Here is a 23,667-nt window from a genome sequence, read left to right as displayed (position 1 = left end):
TCGGGGATACTGCAGTGTTACAAACAGAAACGTGAAATAGTTTTACTAAGTGCAAACATCCCCAGTAGTACACATACAAGAAAGAGGTACAAAACAAAATATACAATAAAAAATAGTCAAGAGCTTCATTGCTTTCTCCGTTTTATGTTCTCTACAAAAGGTTCATAAAACTGGGAAAGCCACTCTTCTAGCGGCTTGGACATCTTCACAGGTAGCACAGTCCGGTCAAACAGGACTCACAGACAGAGAAACCAGCAAACTGAATGTTTGGTAAGCTTGCAATTACGAAAACGAAAGGGGATATATTTAATAATGACTAATGGAAAGTGAGAAAATAATACTAATTTTGAACAAATAAATAATATTTACTACATACTCCTATCTTTACATATGTAGGAATGGGAAATGTCCTTTCATTCTGTTGCCTGTAGCGTCTAATCCATGAAGCCACCATATCGCTTCTCCATCTGGGGCACGCTGCTCTCCTCTCTCTCCCCCCAGGAACGTTTCAGCATCTCATTGTAGGTCTTCGGATCATCTAACCACTCTGGTCGGCCTACCCTGCGCATGAAGCCTCCGTAGCGTTTCTGAAGATCTCGGCCTTCCTCTCCTTCCTGACCCTCCTGCAGGCTCTTCATAAAGCCACCGTAACGCTTGGTGACTTCGCCGTTGCGCTGGCCGCTGGTCTCTGCCGCCAGACCCCCGCTCAGAAACTCTCGCAGCACCTGCAGCTGCCGGTCGTCCTCGTGGTCAGAGCCCGCGTCCTTTTTCTTCATGAAGCCACCATAGCGCTTGCTTGCCTGCACTGCGCCTTCGGCGTCGGCCGGCGCGTCACTGCCGCCAATTTCGGCGGCCTTCTTCATCACGAAGCTGCCGAAGCGCTTCATGAAGCCGCCGTACTTCTTGTCCAGCTTGTGCTGCGGCGCCGCGTCGCCCTCCTTCTCCTGGTCAAGCACGTTGCCGACGGGCAGTTTGTCCTCCTCAGGCGACAGATCTCTGCAGAGCTCCATCATCCTGGTGTTAACTGTTCCTTTACATTCTAATGTGCAGCCCTGTCAGAGAGAAGCAGAGTAAAGTAAGAAAACTGCCACTGCCACCCATGACACTGTCCTGGGCATCAAGTTACATTAAATTACACCACTTCCATTGAGGACGATGGATGACAACAAAGATGCCCTTATCCAGAGCGACTCACAACGTGCTTTCAAGTTACCATAGATGAAGTGATCAGTTCTAGTTCATTAGGACCCTCAACTATGAACACAATCTTTTGACAAATTGTGCTCAATTTGGGTGTGTCAGTAGAAAGAAAGTGGTGTGGGGTTTAAGATAAAAAGAGAAGGTGGCTGGCAGCCTGGATTGAGATTTCCTGGTGTCCTGTGGTCTTCAAGGAGCATATGCCGATATAAATGTGATCGATAGATCCGAGTTTTGACTCAATGCAATAAAATTCCCTTTAATAACAAGGCAGCATATATTTCAATACCGTGCAAAAAAGGCGCGTTTTTGCGCATAGACTAACCCCCCAGTTTCCACGCCAATGCGTGCATCTACACGTCCCAGAGAACTTACCGCGGCGTCGCCGTCCGCGTCCCGCCCGAGCGGCCGAGACAAGCAGCGCGCGCACTCCGTCCCGCAGTCCGCGCGCACCGTGAGCGCGCGCCACGGCCCCAGCAGCAGCAGCAGCAGCGGCCAGAATAACGCCGCCATCAGCAGCGCCATGCCCGGGGGACCCACCTGTCCTGTTCAGCTCTGGCCACAGGAACAATACACAGAAATAGAAACAGTAATAATACACACACACACACACACACACACACACATTACATTAACTACCTTAGATGTACAGCTTTGCAAGTTGGTTGCCAAGTGTTACACTGTACGTGGACGTGGACCTGGGTGGGCTACTTATAGTGGGGCCAAACCAAAACGCCCGATGAAAAGGCGGAGCAGCCAATCAGATCGCTCCGAGCCCCGATCGCTCAGCAGCCGCCCTCCGCGCTGCAGAGCTCAGGTCCATAACGTCTGGTCGCCAGGGGAGACCCTCGCATCCACCCATCACCCGTAACATTAGCACCGATGTTGAGCGGTCGAGCCACGTTAGACCTTGGGAATGGACCTCTAGGTCTTGACCCCTGCAGAGGGGGGAAATCCCACAAGAGCGGCAATTTTGGAGATGCTGCTTAAACATCACCATCTGGCCTTCATCCATAACACTTGGCCATTAATTCTGCTTCAAGAATGAAAGTGGTGGCTTTAGGTTTAAAGCCACAGGTTTAAATCCTGAACAGTCAAGCTGCCACTGAGGTCCCCTTGATCACCGCTTACCAAGGGTGTAAAACACATTTCATTGTGTCACCATGTGCTGTGCTTGCTGTGTATCACAATGACTAAAACAATCACGTGCATTTTGAGATGTTCGCTTGCTGCCATTGTTCCACTGTCATAATGCTAGTTGATCAGTGTATACATCCCATACTATTTTGCACACACTATATTGTGTCATATAGGGGTCAAATGATCAGCTTAATTTTTCTCTCAAACCTGACACCCATCCCTTCTGAGACTCTACAACCTCATTAAACTCTTAAATTACTGCAAACTCCTCCAGTTGTCTTTTATTACGTGATGAAAATTCCCAACTCCCTTTGCCAAAATTAAATGGTCTATGGCCTAAAGGCAAGACACAGCAGCAGGGCAAACTGTTGGATTGATAATAGACCCACTGAGATACAATATGGCTCTGCCACTTCCATTAAAGGAATACATACAATATGAAAAAAACTTCCACACAACAAAAATAAATAGCGTTTCCAAAATGAACTTACATTTATTTATTTAAAAGCAATGTTGGTGATCCAATTTAAAATGCACATTTAGACAGATTTTGAGAATATTCCCTCCTTTTGTTTGCAGAAGGGGCTTACAATGAGGAACCCTGATTCAGCCAATCATGCATAGAGACAGTGGGAAAGGGATAATGTAAGGAGAGGGTTTAAACAAGGTGAACACTAAATTGATCAGCTCCATGCGTACTTAACCAGGACCGAGACAGCCAAAGTGCATCTGAAGAGCCAGCATGTTTATTGGTGCCTTTGGATAAGAATACTGCTAATGGTTTCACTCAAATCTTAAATTACAATTGTATTTTCTCTCCTGTTTATCTGATATTGCTTTGGCAGCTGATTATATGCTTGGTACTCTTTTGTTCTTGGCAAAGAAATATTATTTACTGTCTCTATGTGGGTGTCACAGATATCACGTCTTCTTCCACTGTGAATGAAATGGACAGATTCTAGAGAGTTTTGAGTCCTGTATAAATCTACCATCAAGATTCTGGAAACGGACATACATTTGTACTTTTTTATTTATCTTTCTAGTTTCATTTTGTGTCATAAATAATTACAAATATGTAACGAAAGATTGCCCAAAAAATTGTGTATGACATGGGCTATTTAAATAAACTGGTGGGTTGGACCTTTCATATTGTTCCTTTAGCACCCTATGCATAAACTATATTGACATTATTCGTGTTTCATAAGGAGCATTACATAATGGGATGTAATTGCTTGCTCTATTTTTTCTAGAACTGAATAAGGTGCCCAGAGCTGCCAGCCACTTACAGGTTAACATATAACCTTGTACATATACAGCCCTGATAAAAATACATGATCGGAAACTTCCTGAGCGTCACAGGAAATTGTTTAACTGCGGAAGATCTCAATTATCAGTTGCTGAGCCAGCTACCAGCAATGAATGCATTTCTACAACCAAACTCAAATACTGTGCTGATTTTAACTGAAATAAAGTCAGACAAACTTTGTCAATTTAAGAAATATGTTTCATGATGCAATCATGGGTTTATATTTAAAAGGAGAACAATAATGAAAAAGGAAGGCAGAGAGATGAATATGCTAGACTCAAATAGTCAGCCTCGGACCAAATAATACTCACTTGAATTAGCTGTAATTATGAAGATGGATTGAATTCTGTGTTGCTAATGAAGAAAGGCATATGTCACTTAATCTTATCAGTCCTTGCATTTGTTATAATTTTTTGATAACAGAAAAAGCATTTCTGGATCAATCAGACGTCCTTATCCAGAGTGACATACCTTTGGAAGTTACAGGGACAGTCCCCTGGAGACACTCAGGGTTAAGTGTCTTGCTCAGGGACACAATGGTAGTTTGAACCTGTGACTTTGTCATCATCTGGTTCATAGGCAGGTGTGCTACCCATTACAACCACCCAGGTTATCTATTAAATTCACCAAAAATACAAACAAAATCAAGTTGAGAGTTGGGCACTTGTGGACAAGATATAGTCTAACAATTGTAACAATGCAATAACTGTGGTGAAATTAAACACAAGTGGGGTCTGGGTTTCAGCAATCAGCTCATATTCAATTTCCTGTAGGGAGTAGATGGAGAATCAGTTTCATGATTACCCACGTCATTCAAACTGTGGCTGAGCGGGGAGAAGAATGGGCAAAGCAGCACAAAATTACATGACTGGACGTTGTGTGCATATAAGCACAGTGATTAATTCTCAGAAAAGTTCATTCTGAATACATCTAGACTGTGAAATATGGCTTATTGACGAAACAATTATCAAATATTTAATGAAGTATATCACTTAGTGAATAAGATCATTAAAGGTTAGACAACATTTTTTATGAATATTATTATTTGTCATTTAAACTTACTTTAATTTAGACTTTTTGGGTGCTCCGGTTCTTTGTTCATGTTTAGTGCGCCTGCTCTGTTTAGTATAAATGTATTCTGTTTGTGTCCTGTCCCTGTGTCATTTACTGTGTATTTTACTGTGTCCTGACCTGAGTGTCCATGTGCTTTTTGTCATTTAGTAAATCCCCTGTTTTTGTGAGTCATGCAAATGTGACCTTTTTTCCTGCACTGCCACTGATCCCTGACAATTAGGGAAAAATTATTTTAAAAAAAAAATAATAATTGAGATTTCTGAGCACTGTCCAAGTTTCTGTTTCCATGTTGATATAATTAATATAATATAGACCATTTGTTATAATTATCATCAAATCAACTTTCTCTAAGCATTAATAAAGATGAGATGACTCAAGTAAATATCTAAATTTATAAATATATTAAATTAGAAATGTACTATTCCATGTCTTTTCTAGTTTCATACTATTTCAAAATTCTAATTATCAGTCAAGGAAAGTACATGTTTAAGTTGCAGTGCAAAGGAAAATTCTGTTCTTATTGTGTTTTTATTTATGCATTATTATTTATCCTAAAGTCAGCCCAGCCACTGGTGATGCATGTGACAGTGTATTTCTTGGTGCCAGTCCCTGGTGAATGAGGAGGGCTGCTTCAAGAAGGGCATCTGCCATAAATCTTTTCACATTGTGAATATACGGACAACCATCCGCTGTGGAGACCCCTATAACAGGAGAAGCCAAAGGATGAAGATGAAGTTCTATCCTCAAGTCAACACTATAAATTATACAGAGTTGAAATCTAAAGAGCAAAGTTCAAGGGTTCAAGTTGAGCTTTATTGTCATTTCAGATACATACATGTTAGACCGTATACAGTGAAACCTGGTGCTACATGTAACATTTAAACAAAGTTGCATATTGACATGAAGTGAAGTGCACAGACAAACTGGGCTACATAAAGTGCAAAAAAGAGCAAACACAGAAACCAAACTAGTGAAATGAATACTGAATGTGCCGTGTAAAAAAATACGACTGTAATAGATAATATTTTGTAAACAGAGAAGAGGTAGAGGCCATATCCATTTTTCTCTAAAACTGTAAAATATGTCTTCAATCTGGCCTTGTGTCCACATGAATGAATTTATCTTTTCCACGGCTCCGTGTGGACGGCAAGTGGCTTTTTTTGTGTGAAAACGGTGACGTATCAGTGTCGCGTAACTCACAGGGGACGAGTTACAACAACACAAAACCAACTCAATTTGACCCAGCTCAGCTATATAAAGGAAGACTTCACCCCTTGTCCCTACTCTAGTGCACCAGTGGGTGGGTGTTTCTGTAACTGCAACTGATTTCACCCGGTTTCGAAACATTGCTATTTTGTGTCTGCTCCGCCGCACGTCCCTGATAATTAGCCCAACCTCCGGCCTGACCTATAACCCCAAATGCGTCAAATATACAAAAATGGTGGATAGCATGCTTGTGTTTGTGCTGCAGAACCTCACTAAGCAACGTTCTAATGAAAAGACAATGCTGGAGAACAAAGACTGTGTTTAATTCACTGCAGAGGAGAACTAGACACAAAACAAGATGCAAGACTGGGGAGTTACAGCATCACTTACAGGTGTGGAGGGGATTAAAACAGCATTCGGGCTGTTCACTGCATCTCCATGTGGATGCAGTCATGTGGATGGGGCCAGTGTGTGTGTGTGTGTGTGTGTGTCAGTCCAAAGAGATTTAAGTTCCTGAATGTTCAGATGTTCGATGGCCTGTGGGATGAAGCTGTTGCACAGTCTGGCAGTGAGGGCCCAAATTCTTCGGTACCTTTTTCCGGATGGCATGAGGGTGAAGAGTGCATGTGAGGGGTGTATAGAGTCCTTCACAATGCCGGTGGCTTTCTGGATGCAGTGTGTTTGATAAATGTCCATTATGTCTGCTGTCCTATGTGCTGTAGGGTCTTGTCGTCTGATGCGGTGCAGTTCCCAAACCAGGCAGTGATGCAGCTGGTAAGAATGCCCTCTGTCACAATCTAACTATGGTGGGGTAATCCGGCTCTGTGGTTAGGTTCTGAGTTTTGTAGTGTCAATGTTGTGTTCCTGTCTACCCTGACTATGTGCAGCTGTATAGGTTTATATATGTATTCCCATCCTATCATGTCCTCAGAAAATCGTGTATTGTTGTCCTGTCTTTTTTGTATGTTGTCGTGCGAGTGTATCATTCCATTCACCCCATTGCCAGAGACACTCCCTATAACCCCTCTATAGTCCCCCTATATGATGAGGATGGCAGGTGGGAGACGGAGATGGATGGTGGAAGAGATGGTGAGAGAGTTGTGAGTGACAGGATTACTTCTGCCAGTAAAACAAACATGTGCTTATCTCTCCCTCCAAGGCTTCTGTCTGTTAGAAAATATTAGAAAATAAAGACCATGTGTTAATTATGAAGCAAGGCACGTGAAGGTAGCTTTGACAGCACCAAATTGGATGTTTAACAATAACATCTGAAAGTGATTAGAGCTGGTTTACTTCTCTTCATTAATTATCTCTATTTGTACAGTTCAGTGCCGGTAAGCGTTTCAGGAAAATTAATTAAACCCATAATCCAAAAGCTGCAGACACTATTTGGGTCAGTAAACCTTTCTCGGAGTCCTACAACAAGTATTTGGGCCTAGTTTTTGCTGCACTACAATATACAAGACGTTATGCATGGGGAGTATGTCATGTAGACTTACAGAAATAAACCACGAAACATAAAAAACCTGCAATGACTGCATCTCCACAGCTCATCTATGATCAAACTGCTGACTTGGTCTTGTCAGTTTGTGATTATATAAAAAGTACCAACTTCACTTGCAGTGATGAACACAAGTTGAGTAGCTGTAGCAGTCTTATACAGCCTTAAACTAGATTTGTATTATTATCTTTCCCCTTGCAATTTTAGCATTAACCAGATCTTCGGATCCAGAGTAATTTTAAAGCTTCCTTTTACAATTAACTAAGAATTCCATTAACTAAAAATGTACAATAGAGAACACTGTGGTGTACATCAGAACAAATCTAAAGAGCTTCCAAGTATGAATGAATACACAGTATGGAAACTAGGTGCATTCTTTGTTCATAAAACCTTGCTTGTGGAATATCTCCCTCTCTCCAATGGACTCCAGAGCACTTACAGCCCTCACCGAGTACTCGGACCCTTTCCTAAAACAAACAAGGACTCGACATTGTCCAATGATAAGAAATGTGCACAGAAGCGAGCCCCTGAATGCCAACCAAAACCAATCAAAAGTGTGTAGAAAAATGTACTTGTCTGTGTCTTACCCATACCACAGCATCCCAACTAAGCAAAGCAGGTTTTTGACACACCATTTGAGATAACTGAACTAGGGAATGTAGTTTGGGCCGAGAATGATGGCAAGGATGCCCATCAGTGTGTTAATGAATCTCCTAATAGAACGGAGAGGTGCTCCACCCATTCTTAGATGAGGGAAATATGTGACATTCGGGTGTGTCATCACCACCCACAACCCAATACAGGCGCTGGACTGTTGCGCACTGGCAACAATTGCACAAATTTGGCAGTGATTTTAATCAAATTGCCTTTCATCATAACACTGGCCTGGCATCCTGTCCAGGGTGTGTGCCTGGTCTCTGTTCAGCAGAGTTAAGATTACATGGATTGATGGGTAAATGTATGGAGAGAAAACAGTGCTTTCCTTTTTGCATTGGGCTGGGCCTTTCAACGTGTGAGTACATAATGTGCCACAGTGTCTGACAAATGATTTAGTTGATGAAAAAGATGAAGGTTAATCTCACAGGCTAATGTCTCATCAGACCGCCTCACTTAGGGAAGCGCAGAAAAAATTATTTCATATTCCAGAGAAACACATAGAATAAATGCTGAACGCAGAATGCTCCAAGCACAATTTGTATTTATTTGCTGCTGGTTTTAATTGCATGTGTTTGGCTCTTATTTGCAGAATGCAGACACAATTAGGAACCTTAAATGAAGTGCAGCTTTTAAAGTGTCTCTGCCTACAAATTAATTCAAAGGACAGTATTTACATAAAACTTGCAGTGGCAAATTTTATTCGCACATTTGAGAAAAATGGTAATTTTCTCTTATGCCATTACATATGATTTGTAATAATTGGTACAGCAGTTTGCACTTTTTCACCTCAGCTGCAAATTCATTGCTGCATAGTCAGATACTTTATGTTAAAGTCTTCATTTAGCTGAGGCTGGACGTTGAAGTGAACGAAAGAGTAGAAATTGCATGCGTTTGAATTTTGAACAATACTGCCGTATTGTAAATATGGACATACAGTATAATTTCTGAGGTTAAAAAGTGAGCTCTACTTTTTTTCACATTTTCATGTTGCTGGACCACCTGGATGCGTGGAAGAAGCATTTGGTTATCCAGCTTCAGTTTTAATGGAGCGACGGCCTGTAATTGCGCTCCGTGTCTCCCGGCTCTCACCTGCGCTACAGCAGCCACAGAGGGAGCAGTGCTGTAGAGAGCCGGGGGTCGAATGAGAACACATTACTGTCCTTGTTTTGCTGTAACAGAGTACACAATTGGTGTAATTATTGCCATTTTCATCAAAGCCTGTAAAAGCAGTATTTATGTAATATCACAAAATGACCAGCGGCAAACGGACACAGTGAGACACTGATGAAATTAAAAAGAAGCAACATGGGGACAGAAATAATGGCCCTTTTCTCTGATCCACGCCAGGTTTTATAATAAATGCCAAATGTAAAGCTTACATCCTTAATAACACAACACAATGTGACAGAGCTAAAATCCATTTTGTTTGATTATTTTGCAAGATGAAATGACCAAATTAAACGTAATTTTGATAACTACAATCATTTTTTAATAATGCTCATTGGTATTATTTAAACATGTTGCCTTCATTATTTTTTTTATGAAGGCAACAAGGATGCATTTAGAGAGATTTTCTCAGACCAGTGAACTTCTGTATCTGTATCTTCATCCTTTGTTCCAAAAATCTGCAAACGGTGACACAACTCATTATTGAAACACACCGCAAATGTCTGCCATGGACAGTTGACATGAGAATAATGTGAGGTAGACAGATTAGAACCATTGTGTTTCCAGTAATCTCCCATAAGGACAATCACACAACTTTTTAAACTTTTAAACGAATCTCATCTATGAAAAATGAGTGAGAGAGGGCGGAACAAAGAGGCGCACAAGGAACATTTGCATATTCTCATATTAGGAGTAATGGCATGCGGTATTTCAGTGAAAATCTAATTAAATGGCATGTGTTGAGCAGCCACAGACGACTACATCATTTCACTCGTCCTCCCTGCCTAAATGAATATGCATGAGTCTGACATGAGTGGTGAAGAGTTTCACCGCTCTGTCTGGCAAACTATTCCATTAGAGAAACCTCCAGTTGAGAATGATAGCCTCGGTTCTTCTTCTGAGAATACTTATTTATTGTTCCTAACTCGAGCCTTTCTTTCTATCACTTTAGAAAAGAAGGTCTACACAGAATAGAGAATGAATATATATCATTTTCTCATATTTCACTTGAGGTTTGAGGCTAATATTCAGCACGATATTGACGGTAGACTAATTAATGTTACTTAGTTGTCATTTTAAAATGTTGAACATGTTTTGTTGGGTATGAATGGCTCCAAACATTTGAGGATGCTCCTCCCTGTCACAAGTCAGGATGTAGAGGACGCAGGTTATGTCCACACATATTTATTAGCACATTGGAAAATCAACTCGGAATTCACACACCCACACACATCCAGGGCTCAGCTTTGGGAGGGGGGTGGTGGAAATGGGGACAGGGAAGGCACCGTCACACGGGGACACTCCACACGGCACCACAGGACTGTTGCAACAAATTCCAAAACACCTACAAAACGAGGAGTCACACCGACTTCCCCCATGCCGAGACCTTCACCTGGAAACAGATACAAGAGTGCATGAGCGCCAAGTTACATTTCCCTTAGTTCTTTGCGGTTTGGTGCAGTACCAGGATGCAGAGTGCTGGTGCAGGAACCCCTTTAAATGGTATATTACACAGTAATATATTTGTGTGTGTAATGAGAAAAGGACTCAGTCAAAGAGAGATGGACATCACCTTAAATGGCTGACATCAGAGCAGCATCAGAAAAAAGAATGTGAAGAATTGTGTGAGGAATTTCTTGGTTGGGTTGTATGTGGCCTGCTGGGTGGCTTTTCTCCAGGTAAATACAGCCAGTCTGGAAATATGTAGACATTTAAACAGCATGTATGAATCGAATTGTTCACTAGTGTAAAGGTTAATGTGTCATCAGGATTCAGATAAATAAGTAGATAAAACAAGGAAGAAACAATATTTCATTACGTTTGAGAGTGTGATGTATTGACAGGCCTGTCAATCATCATCAGGCTCCTCCCATTTTAAACTGTTTACAAAAACATCATGAAAGATTGTGTTTTGGGTAACAAAATACCAACACAACAACAGGGCAGTGGTGGCCCTAGTGGGTAAAAGAAAGCGGCCCCGTAATCAGAAGGTTGCCGGTTCGAATCCCGATCCGCCAGGGTGCCACTGAATCGCCATGAACCCATTATGATAAGATGTAAGACATTACTTGATGATAGACATGATAAGATGATAAGATGAAGCGGTGTAAAGAAGCGGACCCGTAATCAGAAGGTTGCCGGTTTTGAATCCACCGAACCGCCAAGGTGCCACTGAGTAAAGTACGGTACCTATAACACTGCTCCCCGGGCGCCTGTCATGGCTGCCCACTGCTTAACAAGGGTGATGTTTAAATACAGACCACATTTTTTTTTACTTATATGGTTATAAACATTAAAAAAGAATCCATCATTCATATTTTTAAACAGTGCGTCCAGCATGCATTAGGAGCAAGTAAACCCAAGACAAACCATTCTTCTCACATAAAGGCTAGAGATGGACGGTTATCCATGTCAGGACGCAGTGAGATATCAGACCTTGTGACGTGATCTGTCACCGTGCCACAGACGTCGCCCCAGGGCAGAAGCAAGGAACAGACAACTGTCCTGTCTCTGTCAAGAGCACCGAAAGTGGGAGAGAACACTCCATGATATGCAGGCCATTATCAAGTGCTGACAGTTCAATCATAACCGGCGCCGAGGAAGCAGCTCACCCGTTAATGGCCACAAGAGCAGCTTCCTGAAGAGGCATCATATTTTAGTGACATTTGTTTTATTTTCTTAATGAAATATAATTTCACTAGCATTTAATTTCAGATAAACGCAGCAATTTGTATATATATAAATATAGTTTCGTATGAGGGAACGATTACCCTCATTTTTTAGATCTTCCGGCAGGTTATGATTCATTTCACACTGATATCCTGGCAAAGCTTTACATCACAGATTTTTTTTTTCTTTGTTACTTTTTCTTTCAGGCAAAAAGAACGGTGTGAAGGTTCCTCCATCTGCATTGAAGACACAAGCAGATGGTTAGGATAATTACTTGAAGCCCAAGGAGGACACGAAAAGACCACATGAGGAGACCAAACAAATCTAGAATGTCTCCAGGCAAGCCAGGGGGGTGGGCAATAGAAAGTTGTTATAAATAATAGTGTTCTTTTAATTTACATTACAGTCTGCTGCATTCAGAGATTCAAGGCAAGAACAAAAGGGTGTTCCAAAAAAAGAAAAGACCTGTGGTCACGTCATAACAGCTGAAGTGTAAAATGGCCTGTGAATTAAATGAATTTCTTCAAGAATCTCCATTATGTTTCGAGTGTGCATCCTCCATAGCATTTCCATGATAACTTCGCTGAAGGCAATTTGATGCTATGGGCCCTGTGAAGAGGCACCTTCATCCTGGAGCTGAGTAGGAGAAAATGCTTCAGTATTCTTCAAGAACTCATCTTCTAATCTCTTCCTCAATAATCCCTCACTCACTTTTTTCCTGGCCACTTAGTCCCACAACTCAGGGTTGCGGCTGCTGACTCCACACCGGCGAGGTGCTGCCCCCTCAAAACTCAATTCCATAGAGGAAACAAATACTGACAAATGCATAATGGAATTTCAGTAACACGTACAGAACAATCACCATGGAGACAGACACCAGTTCCATTAAAATATATTCGTGTAAGAGAAGATATTAGGGATCCTATAACCTCGCCATGATTGCTGTTTTTCCTCTGAGCATCTTGCAGCAGGAAGATATCGACAGAAGGAACAGTGAAGTGAATAACGTTGATTATGATAGCTGGAAGTGGACCTGTAATCGAAAGGTCGCAGGTTCAAATCCCAAACCGCCAAGGTGCCACAGAGGTCTCCTTGTTCAAGGCACCGTCCCCACACGCTGCTCCCTGGGCGCCTGTCATGGCTGCCCACTGCTCACTCTGGGTGATGGTTAAAGTCAGAGGACACATCGCGTTGTGTCCCCGTCTGCTGTGCTGCAGAGTTTCACAAAGACAATCACTTCACTTATCCCCAATAGTCCTTCTGAATATTGACCCCTGCCAGGAAGGGTTTGAAGACCATGACGAAAGGTTCGAGTTGTTACAGGACTTGTAGGACCTACTGCTAACACCTTGTCACTAGATCCCACAGGACACCTTCAGACGCCCATGCCTCAACAGGTCTGATGGAACATGCTGCGGTTGTTTCCGCCTGCGTGCGACGGTGTGCGCTGGGCTTCTCGTTTAGAAGTAGGCGCTCAGTGCTCTGGATCTGATTGAGGAACTCGGGCTTAATTCAATCCTACTAAAGGGCAGTGGTTCCTGCAATGCGGTGGCTTTTTTTTTAATTAGGGAAGGAGGAGGGCTGGAAACTGCACGGAAGATGACAAAACCGACAGTTTCATTTACCACATTATTCATTTGAAGATAATTGCGTCCACAGGTAATTCGACGAGCCCTGTTTTTATTGGCCCCTGACCGCACGCCGTAATTGCTTTTATACTCTGCCGGTGTTTGCGCTCCAAAGGAACGGCTCATAATGAAAACATATTGTCTGTGGAAAAAACCTGCCATTTCTTTCCATTAGGTGAAGGGGCTCATCGTTCAGGCCGCTGAGAAGCGATCATAATCTGGTCATAACCGATCATAGTCCTGTAAAAATTGTTTTAAAAAAAGCTAAATGTCTGCATAATTATTACTTATGCCACATGATATACATGGTGTTGATAAGATAAGTGTTGGGTGTGACACCCAGCACAAGGTCTACATTTTCCCAAGAGGAGATGTCACTGCTGAAATCATCTAGCTTCCGAGTGAAGTTGAGCTCAAAAGCGACGAACCAGATGCTGTCTTTTAGGGATCAGGGGCTGCCATCACCCCTGATAAAGAACAGCTCATGAGTATGATGCATTTAATGCATTTCTTATCCAATCAAGCTGAAAATCTAATTTGCGAGGGGTTTCTGATGCATGCGTGCAGTCAGGACCTGCTAAAGATGTGCCTTTCAATGCAATGCTCTTCGTTTCCATCTTCCAAACAGGTCAAGCACAGCTCTGGTTCACAGTGCCATCTTATGGTCAATATGAGCTTCTTTCTCCCAGGATAAAACTGGCCAACATACATTAGTTAGAATCAGTGATTTAACAAAAAAATATCAGGGTGTAAATAAAAAAAAAAAAAAAAAAACTTATACAAAGACTACAAACACGGTGTACTAAACCCCATTTGTTTATTGTACTCAACATTTTCACCAAAAACAGTCAGCTGTACTTCTGGAGCCACCACCAAATACATTAATTAGACAGTAAAATGAATTATTTTACTCTTATGATCTGGAGTGAGAGGGTGATGTCAAAATATCATGCCAGGAAACTGCAAAATTATTAATATCCAATTCTCATGACCAAAAAAAAAAAAAATCATGGCCCAGTTCTCAAGACGTCCATGCACAAAAAAAAAAAAAAGAGAAGAAAATCCAAACACACACACACACCACACACACACAGAGGCACATATTGCATGCAAAAAAAAAAGCAGAGCTGAAGTACAAAAATAATCCTCTAAAATCTTTCACCTAGAGAGCACAGTAAATGCAAGTCTTACCAGTTTATGCAATCTACAGGTAATAACTATTCCAGGTAAATGAGTGTGTTGTAGTAAGCATGAAACTAAAGCACCATTCACCCAATAATTTTAAATTATTATTTACAAATATATATATATATATATATATATGTTTTCACTAAAAAAATGAAAAGAACCAGGCAAACGATCAGCAAACTTCTCAGACAAAGATTCTCTTCAAATTATTTTTTAAATCTTTGCATTCATCTTTTAGTATTTTAAACAAAACTTAGTCACAATACATTTCATAACTTCCCCGACACGTTAATTCTTCTTTTCACTCACACAGAAAGCCAGAAAACTGTAAAGAAGATGAAGGTACCCTGCTTTCCCATGACCAACCGGCATGTGCTAAAGACTTCAGATTCGGAAAACATCTGAAATATATTCAGAATCAATCATCGTAATCAGAATCAACATAATGTCGTGTGCTTGTACATCCACACACTAACACAAACCGGTGTAACTAAATCTGCTTAAATCATCCCATCATTGAGGCATGTGATAACACTGAAAGCCCATATGAGATTTTCTTTGTGCTAAATGTTGGGTTGTTGTAGCGTCCCGACAACCATCATGGACCATGCAGTTACTTATCGGACTACATGGCGAACAGTTGAGGATCAAGAGATGCACACCAAGGTATTTAGACGAGATTATTCGGCAGTGACCGCTCCTTTCATCCCGTCGCCAGGTCTCGGATGAACAGTAATGACTACACGAACACACGAAAATGACTAAGTAGACCCTGCTAAGAGGGTCCACAAAATTCTGTTTCGCTGTTTTCTTTAGTGCCCGGAGCCGGACGTGAGGCTTATCAGTGCTTGTCTAGGTCCCGTTTTGGGAGTCGGTCCACCAGTGCTTTGTGATCCACCTTGACACTTGCCAGCAGCCCACCTTCATTCTTCTCGTGACCTGAGTAGTCTATCTCCTGTCCTTTTAAAGTTGTCATGTGACCACCGGATGCTTTTAAAATGGCATTGCCTGCACAGATGTCCCACTTTTTTATGAAGGTGACATGAACGTAGATATCTGCCTCCTCGTATTCTTCATCGGGTGGGTCCAAGAGCGCAAGCACCTTGTATCCTGCAAGGTTAATTGTTAAATGAGTTACATAGACTTGATTATTAACAAGAAACGTTGGCTGAGAAGCAGACATACCTGCACCTCCTGCTGGAATGATGACGGTATTGTTTCCGAAGGCCTCCTCTATGAAGTCCTTCACCTTACCCGCATGAGACCGGGATACAATAACCTTGGGTGGGTTTGTGCTGTACTCAGCTCGGGGCATCACATTAGATCCACTACCGACCAGAGCCCAAGCTGAAGAGGGGGTCAAGAGGCAAAGTGGTGCGATTTTTAGGCCCTTTCCCATGTTCCCGTACAAACTCAACCTTATACGGTGATCCGTTGGGACTAAAATGGTTCTTGAACCTGGTAACTGTTCTGTTGTCACATTCATTAAACCTACTATCACTGTGGACAACAGATTCATGCAGGGTCCACATTTAAGGCCATAGAACCATGATTGATTGTTTCTATTCTAACAAATGACAACTGGAGAGTGATTAATTTTAGCATTGTTTCACATACGCTATCAAAATAAAATAAATCAGATGCATTTTACATACCCAAACTCATTTTCATGTCCTATGCTCCAATCAAATAAGCAAACAAATAAACAGGGGAGGGGAACTCACCCCAAAACTGCATTCGAAATGCAGAGAAACCCATCCTTTATAAATTGTCACAGCAACAAGATCATCAAGTCTCTCTGTGCCATCACACATTTTAGAAGCAATGTTGTTTCTATACATAATGTGTTTCTATTAGAGTTGTGAACATCACCGGTCTCACGATTCAATTTGAGTTTTTTATACCGCCGCCAGAAAACCACCAAGCACCATCATTATAATATAATCAATTATGTTCTGCACTGCATCGATGCAGAATCTTCCATGCCATATACGATTCATTTCTACACCCCTTGAAGCCTGCATGTTTTCAAAATATCAAATAACTAAATATCGATAACTAGATTTGATCAAATAAAATATTTTACATAAAACATTGAAATAGTTCTATAAAATAAATGCTGCTCTGGGTCTGGACATCAGATGTGATGAATACCTGTGTATCCTGTGAAGGGTTTGTGGATCACTCCAATAACAGGCTCCCCATCAACAGCAACACAAACCATGGTTGTAACGTACTTCCGGAGGTTCTCTGTTGATGGAGGGAAAAATTAATTATGAAATGGGGTGAGAAATATATTGATGACATATATTAAGTGACATTTTGGGGGGAAAAAAAATGGAAAATGACCCTATTTTCATCTATTTTTTACATTTTATTTAGTTTTTGTGTACCACCCCTCACATGCCCTGTTCTCCCTCCTTCTGTCTGGCAGACGGTTCCACAGCATCAGAACCGTAACTGCCAGACGCTGCAATAGCTTCTTCCCACAAGCATCAGAGCTATCAATACACTGCCATCACCAGAACACTGTTAAACCCAACCACAACAACATTCCAGCCTGAAGCACCTGATTTTTGCACATTCCTGTCCCTGTTCGACCAGTTCATTGTACAGAAAAGTTCTACTTTCTCTATAGAGATAACCTGTACAGTAATTAAGTTTTAGTTTGTGTAGTTTAGTGTGTATATACATACATATTTTCTTTCTTTGTGGTTGCACTATGGGGTGGTCTGTGAGAAACATTATTTCAAATACTCTGTATACTGCGTGTACTGACAATAAACCCAATCTAGCTCTAAAGTTATTAAGAATATACAGATCCTTCCAAAAAAAAAATAGCATATTGTGATAAAGTTCATTATTTCCTGTAATGTACTGACAAACATGAGACTTTCATATATTTTAGATTCATTACACACAACTGAAGGTAGGTCAAGCCTTTTATAGTTTTAATATTGATGATTTTGGCATACAGCTCATGAAAACCCCACATCCTATCTAAAAAAATTAGCATATTTCATCAGACCAAAAAAAAAAAAAAAAATAAAAGTCAACCTTCAAATAATCATGTTCAGTTATGCACTGAATACTTGGTCGGGAATCCTTTTGCAGAAATGACTGCTTCAATGCAGCGTGGCATGGAGGCAATCAGCTTGTGGCACTGCTGAGGTGTTATGGAGGCCCAGGATGCTTCGATAGCGTCCTTAAAGCTCATCCAGAGTGTTGGGTCTTGCATCTCTCAACTTTCTCTTCACAATATCCCACAGATTCTATATGGGTTCAGGTCAGGAGAGTTGGCAGTCCAATTGAGCAGAGTAATACCATGGTCAGTAACCATTTACCAGTGGTTTTGGCACTGCGAGCAGGGCCAGGTCGGTCGTGCTGAAAAATGAAATCTTCATCTCCATAAAGCTTTTCAGCAGATGGAAGCATGAAGTGCTCCAAAATCTCCTGATAGCTAGCTGCATTGACCCTGCCCTTGATAAAACACAGTGGACCAGCAGCTGACATGGCACCCCCAGACCATCAGTGACTGTGGGTACTTGACACTGGACTTCAGGCATTTTGGCATTTCCCTCTGCCCAGTCTTCCTCCAGACTCTGGCACCTTGATTTCTGAATGACATGCAAAATTTGCTTTCATCCCGACCTCTGTAGCCCAGGTCAGGCGCTTCTGTCGCTGTTTCTGGTTCAAAAGTGGCTTGACCTGGGGAATGCGGCACCTGTAGCCCGTTTCCTGCACACGCCTGTGCACGGTGGGCTCTGGATGTTTCTACTCCAGACTCAGTCCACTGCTTCTGCAGGTCCCCCAAGGTCTGGAATCGGTCCTTCTCCACAATCTTCCTCAGGGTCCGGTCACCTCTTCTAGTTGTGCAGCGTTTTCTGCCACACTTTTTCCTTCCCACAGACTTCCCACTGAGGTGCCTTGATACAGCACTCTGGAACAGCCTATTCGTTCAGAAATGTCTTTCTGTGTCTTGCCCTCTTGCTTGAGGGTGTCAATGATGGCCTTCTGGACAGCAGTCAGGTCAGCAGTCTTACCCATGAATGCGGTTTTGAGTAATGAACCAGGCTGGGAGTTTTAAAAGCCTCAGGAATCTTTTGCAGGTGGTTTAAGAGTTAATTAGTTGATTCAGATACTTAGGTTAATAGCTGGTTTAGAGAACCTTTTCATGATATGCTAGTTTTTTGAGATAGGAACTTTGGGTTTTCATGAGCTGTATGCCAAAATCATCAATATTAAAACTATAAAGGCTTGAACTACCTTCCAGTTGTGTGTAATGAATCTAAATATATGAACGTCTAATGTTTATCAGCACATTACAGGAAATAATGAACTTTATCACAATATGCTAATTTTTTGGATCAGAAGGAGTCAATCAAGAGCTTTCATTTGATAGTCAGCTACATAGAAGCATACATAAAAACGTCTGATTTGGTCTAATTTATTGCAATACACTCACACAAAGCTGTAATTGTCAGATGGGAAATATATAGGGGCCTATTTATTCAATGCAGAAAACATGGAATCAAGTTCATAAAATTCTTGGTCATGCCAACAAATCAGCTGATTTCAAACATGAATCATGACTCCATAGTGGGCACAAGTTGTTTGTATTCCCGGTCTCCCCAATGTGTACTATTTGATGAATTTTTATGTTTATATTACAATGAAAGAATGTGCAATATTGTGAGATATATTTTTTACATAATCACAGTTTTAGGTGAATACATTTATAAAGGACAACATCTCATGGGGCCGTGAATCGTAATAGATGGTCACCTGTATACTCCTGCGTCGCATCCAGTGGGTCGATCCAAACCGTGATCCTGTCTGCAGCCACCTCCCGGTCTTCGGAATCTTCTGTTTGACCTCATTAGGAATGTCATGGGACCACACGCCAGGGTCCCCCTCAGCATCATCATGCTCCTCTGAGTTCACCTGCACAAAAGGCCATGGGAACGCATCATAGGGTGGTAGAAGCCTAGGGGGTAACACACTCGCCTATGAACCAGAAGACCCAGGCTCAAATCCCACTTACTACCATTGTGTCCCTGGGCATGACACTTAACCCTGAGTGTCTCCATGGGGGGGACTGTCCCAGTAACTAATGATTGTAAGTCGCTCTGGATGAATGCTGTAAATGTAAATGTATCAAGTCCTTTTGCATTAAAAGCGTTTGGAAAGGCACCAGCGTGCAGGTTCTACTGGGGCAGCTGACCTGCAGGAACGGGTAGGTGTTTTTTATGAGGAAGAACATCCGTCTGTGGGAGCTCAGGTCTCCGAGGGTGAGCTTCTCACTCGCGCCCTCCTTGGTTTCCCCCTTCGACTTCTCCTCCAGGTGGTTTTCCTCGCGGATCCGCTTCACTTCTCGGCCGCCCTTCACGGCCGCCTCGATGGACAGCGCCAGCACGTCCCGCAGACTCACCGTCCTGCGCTGCCTGAACGAGCTGATGCGGCTGGAGATCACGCCGGCGTACAGGTGGTAGATCACGCCGACCCCCAGCAGGCAAAACACGGCCACCCCGAGGGGAGACAGCCGGATGCCCATCGGAGCCATGGCGCGGTCCGAACGAGCGAGCGACGACGTGCCGTCCAACCGAGCTAGCTGGCTGGCTAGTGGCACGGCGCGCCGCTGGGCATCCTACCCCCGGCCCGACGACCGCCGCCCGGCCTAAAAATCCGAACAGGCCGAGGACACTAAACTAAGTACGCCGAGCCTACGCGCCACCACACGCGGGAGGAGAGGGGGGAGAGACCGCGGCGGTTCTCTCGCTCCACGTCGGCGGGTGTGCGGGCGTGACGCGCGGCGAGCGCAGTTACTGTCAGCGCCACCTGGCGGACCGGAGGGTGGGTGCGTGACAGAAACTGCTCAGTCATAAAGTCCCGCAAAATATCGCCAACACAACGTATAAAACGACGTTAAAGCCCACGAAGCCAATGCGCCTCCTTACATCGTGTGGCTGTAAACACTACCCCAGAATGTCCGTGCGAGTCCGGTGAGATTTACGGGGAAGGCGCAGTGGCCTGGCGGCTCCACCTGGTGGCGCTGTGGGCCTTCGTCACGGCCTCCTCAGGACTCGAGGGAAAGCAGTGTATAGAGAATATCAAATATATTCACAAAATATATAAAAGTAGAAGTTTCAAAAGGTAAGGGTTTAAAAGGTTACTAATACTAACTACATCTATGTATAATAAACCAGGACAGGACAGTGCATTATATTATTTATATAATTTTATTTATTATAATAATAAAAAATGAATCAGACTGTTTCACTTAAGCCTTTGGGGCAGATACCCATTGCACGTTTTACTGTTCAGTTGAAACATATACCAACAAAACAGAATTGAACTTTTTTCTGATCTGTGCAGGCCTGCTACTGGGAAATTACAACTTCATCGAATTATCGAGAGAAACAAGACCACTGGTTGCTGGCTAAACCCTGCATGTGGACTAAAAGCTCTGGCTAAAAGATGACAGAGATGTCAATGTTATTATAGCTGTTGTATTTAATCCCTTAGGGTCCAGGGACCTGCACTATACAGGGTGCTTATTTACGATTGCATAACGCCGCGAGATTAAAAGTGTAACATGGAACGAAATCACTGAGTGGATTTGTGAAACTGCCACTGTATCTGCAGGAGACATTTTTTATCCAGAATGTCCTTTCGGCCCTCAGATGTGGTTCAGCCATTACATCAACTATGAGGCAAATGAACGATCTCCTTCAAGAAACAGTGTACAGATGGAAACCAACATCGTATTGCTGCTCAGAGAGCAACAGGACATTGTTTAATGAAATAAATCTCTAATAAATGCTGAATTGTTGTTATATATGTTTTTTTATTATTTATGGTTATATAATGGGCATTTTTTGGGCAGTCACTTAAATTCCAATATGAGTAAACAAGTTGCTTAACGCTAAAAAATGTGGATTAGGTTAGAATTAAAAGCATTCTGCTACTTGCCCTCCAGGCAGATGGCTCTCTCCACTCGGCCCCAGGGCCAGAGCGGAATGACCAACTCCTCCTGCCGAGAACCTTATTGATCGCAACTGTCTTCCACGGGAGCACACAGAAATGTAAAAGACTGGACAAATGGACCACACGTTCCAGCTCATGTAGTCCGATCTTCTGAACGGCAAAGTCAGTGCTGCCACAGTCTTAAAGGAAAACCAATTTAACACCAATTTAAACCAATTTAAAATCAAGGAATGGTCCTTTGATTGCGTTTAACTTTTTCTGAGCAATTCTTGTATATTAAAACTGTATGTGTCTGTATATATATATAATATGTCGATATCTATATATATATGTGTGGTGTGTGTGTGTGTATAATCATGTGTCTGCTTGACCCCGTTCAGAACATTGGTCTCCTTCGTCTTGTCAGCAACCTCTGTATGCCTTCATTGTCACGTGTAGGTGCTGGCGAGTTGTCCATGTTGTAATCCCACAGTTTATAACGTGCTGAAGTGTGCGTTGTTTCCCAACCAGTTCATAATTACACGGTTTTGGACTGGTGTGAGTGCGCCTTACATTCTGTTTTGACAAAAACAATGTTGGGCCTACTTTTTTGCCTGACAACAAGAGTTCTGATTTCATCAGAATCCATCCCAGTGTTGTGGTTGCTTGGTAACAGTAACCCTCAGCTGTGTGCTGCTTGTGTGCAATACCCTGTGTAAAATATAATGGGTTATTTCTAAAGCCCAGGACACAAATATTCCGATTTCACCCCTGAAGTAACCGTGTCATATACAACATTTTGCCAAAGAGTTATGCCATTATTATACAAGTATATCTGATTATTGTTTAATAGCATCCATTGAAGATGCATGATATTTAACTATCTTTAACTATCATGCCTGTTCTGTGCTGAGCCTTCAGTTTGACACCCTGCCCCCTTTTTTATTTCATTTTTGAGTTGTTTTCCCCTCACTTAGTTAATTAACATATTTTTGCACCCACTTTTCCAGAATATTCTGGAATATTTGAAGCAGCGAAAGCCCTTCAAACCCTGCATGCCCTGTTCCTCACGCTTTCTTTTTTCTCTCACCCTCATCTCTCCCTCGATAGCTCGCCTTTGGGACCTTGAACCCACTTCCAGAATTACTCCCAGTTTTATTTCACATTTTTTTCGGCATTCATAAGACTGCATCATATTTGAAATGATGCTTGGACTGCCTACAAGCAAACCATGACGACCACAACGCAAATGCAGAGACATCATTTTTTTAGATGATCAACACAAATCTTCAGCTGGAAAGTCTTATATTATGTCTATATAACTGAATGTATCATATTCTAATCTACTGCTACTGAAACAGAGTTGCTGAAATACTAATGCAACTGAAGACAATATTTCCAAGACAAAAGTTTCACAACATACCAATATCAGAAGATGGCAGGGTACAGACTGTTAAAAAAACGGGAAATAGATAACATTTCCTGGCTTTATCGAGCCCCTACGTCTGCATGGAGCCACTAAATCTTTCTATTCAGACATGGTATCAGTATAGTAGTTTATGCAATACAACTGGTGATATTTTGTTTTTATGTTTCCTCATAATGGCGGCCGCCTGGGCTCCAATCAAAGTTGCACTAATCATTACATTGAGTCTGCTAATCACAGATTACTGCTGCAGCACATAAGGAGCCCATGGATCAGCAACCGCCCTCATATGACAAGTACAATAAGTCCATGGGGTCGGTTGTGGGTGCGCTGGGCCAAAGTCCCATTAAACTCTCGTCCAGACGATCGTTGACTTTCGTAAGCCGAGATACCGTTATTCTCCTGCAGCTGGTCACACTGATAACGCTAATGCCACTGTCTCCACCATGTGATTGGATTTCCCAGGGCTCATTGTCGAATTGTCCCCAGTGTAACGGTCCATTGCTCGGCTCCATACATGCCAATTTTACTTTGATCCCCC

General features: G+C 42.3%; 2 protein-coding genes across 2 annotated transcripts; both read right to left on the bottom strand.

Moving 5' to 3' along the window:
- Window positions 1–66: 66 nt before the first annotated feature.
- Window positions 67–1,934, bottom strand: LOC114789037 (proenkephalin-A-like). The gene is made up of 3 exons (XM_028978091.1): window positions 1,837–1,934; window positions 1,573–1,752; window positions 67–1,052 (listed from the first exon to the last, which is right to left on the bottom strand). Exons 2-3 carry the CDS (start codon window positions 1,720–1,722, stop codon window positions 435–437), a joined length of 768 nt encoding a protein of 255 aa, XP_028833924.1. The 5' UTR covers window positions 1,723–1,752; window positions 1,837–1,934; the 3' UTR covers window positions 67–434.
- A 12,719-nt stretch (window positions 1,935–14,653) lies between these two features.
- Window positions 14,654–20,440, bottom strand: LOC114788905 (inositol monophosphatase 3-like). Its single transcript, XM_028977849.1, is given in 6 exon segments — window positions 14,654–15,844; window positions 15,920–16,081; window positions 16,889–16,984; window positions 19,520–19,594; window positions 19,597–19,678; window positions 19,959–20,440. Coding segments are annotated over 6 exon segments (1,023 nt in total). The 5' UTR covers window positions 20,298–20,440; the 3' UTR covers window positions 14,654–15,575.
- Between the last annotated feature and the right edge of the window lie 3,227 nt (window positions 20,441–23,667).

This window comes from Denticeps clupeoides, chromosome 4 (genome assembly GCF_900700375.1).
Source record: "Denticeps clupeoides chromosome 4, fDenClu1.1, whole genome shotgun sequence".
Lineage (NCBI taxonomy): Eukaryota > Metazoa > Chordata > Actinopteri > Clupeiformes > Denticipitidae > Denticeps > Denticeps clupeoides.
Note: the sequence above shows the minus strand (reverse complement) of the source record. Positions and strands in the feature narration are given on the sequence as shown.

Excerpts from the sequence above, each read along its gene's own strand:
- LOC114789037 (XM_028978091.1), bottom strand. The coding sequence starts at position 1,722 with ATGGCGCTGCTGATGGCGGCGTTATTCTGGCCGCTGCTGCTGCTGCTG. Across the intron at positions 1,053-1,572 it reads ACGCGGACGGCGACGCCGCG|GGCTGCACATTAGAATGTAA; the intron begins GTAAGTTCTCTG and ends TCTCTCTGACAG.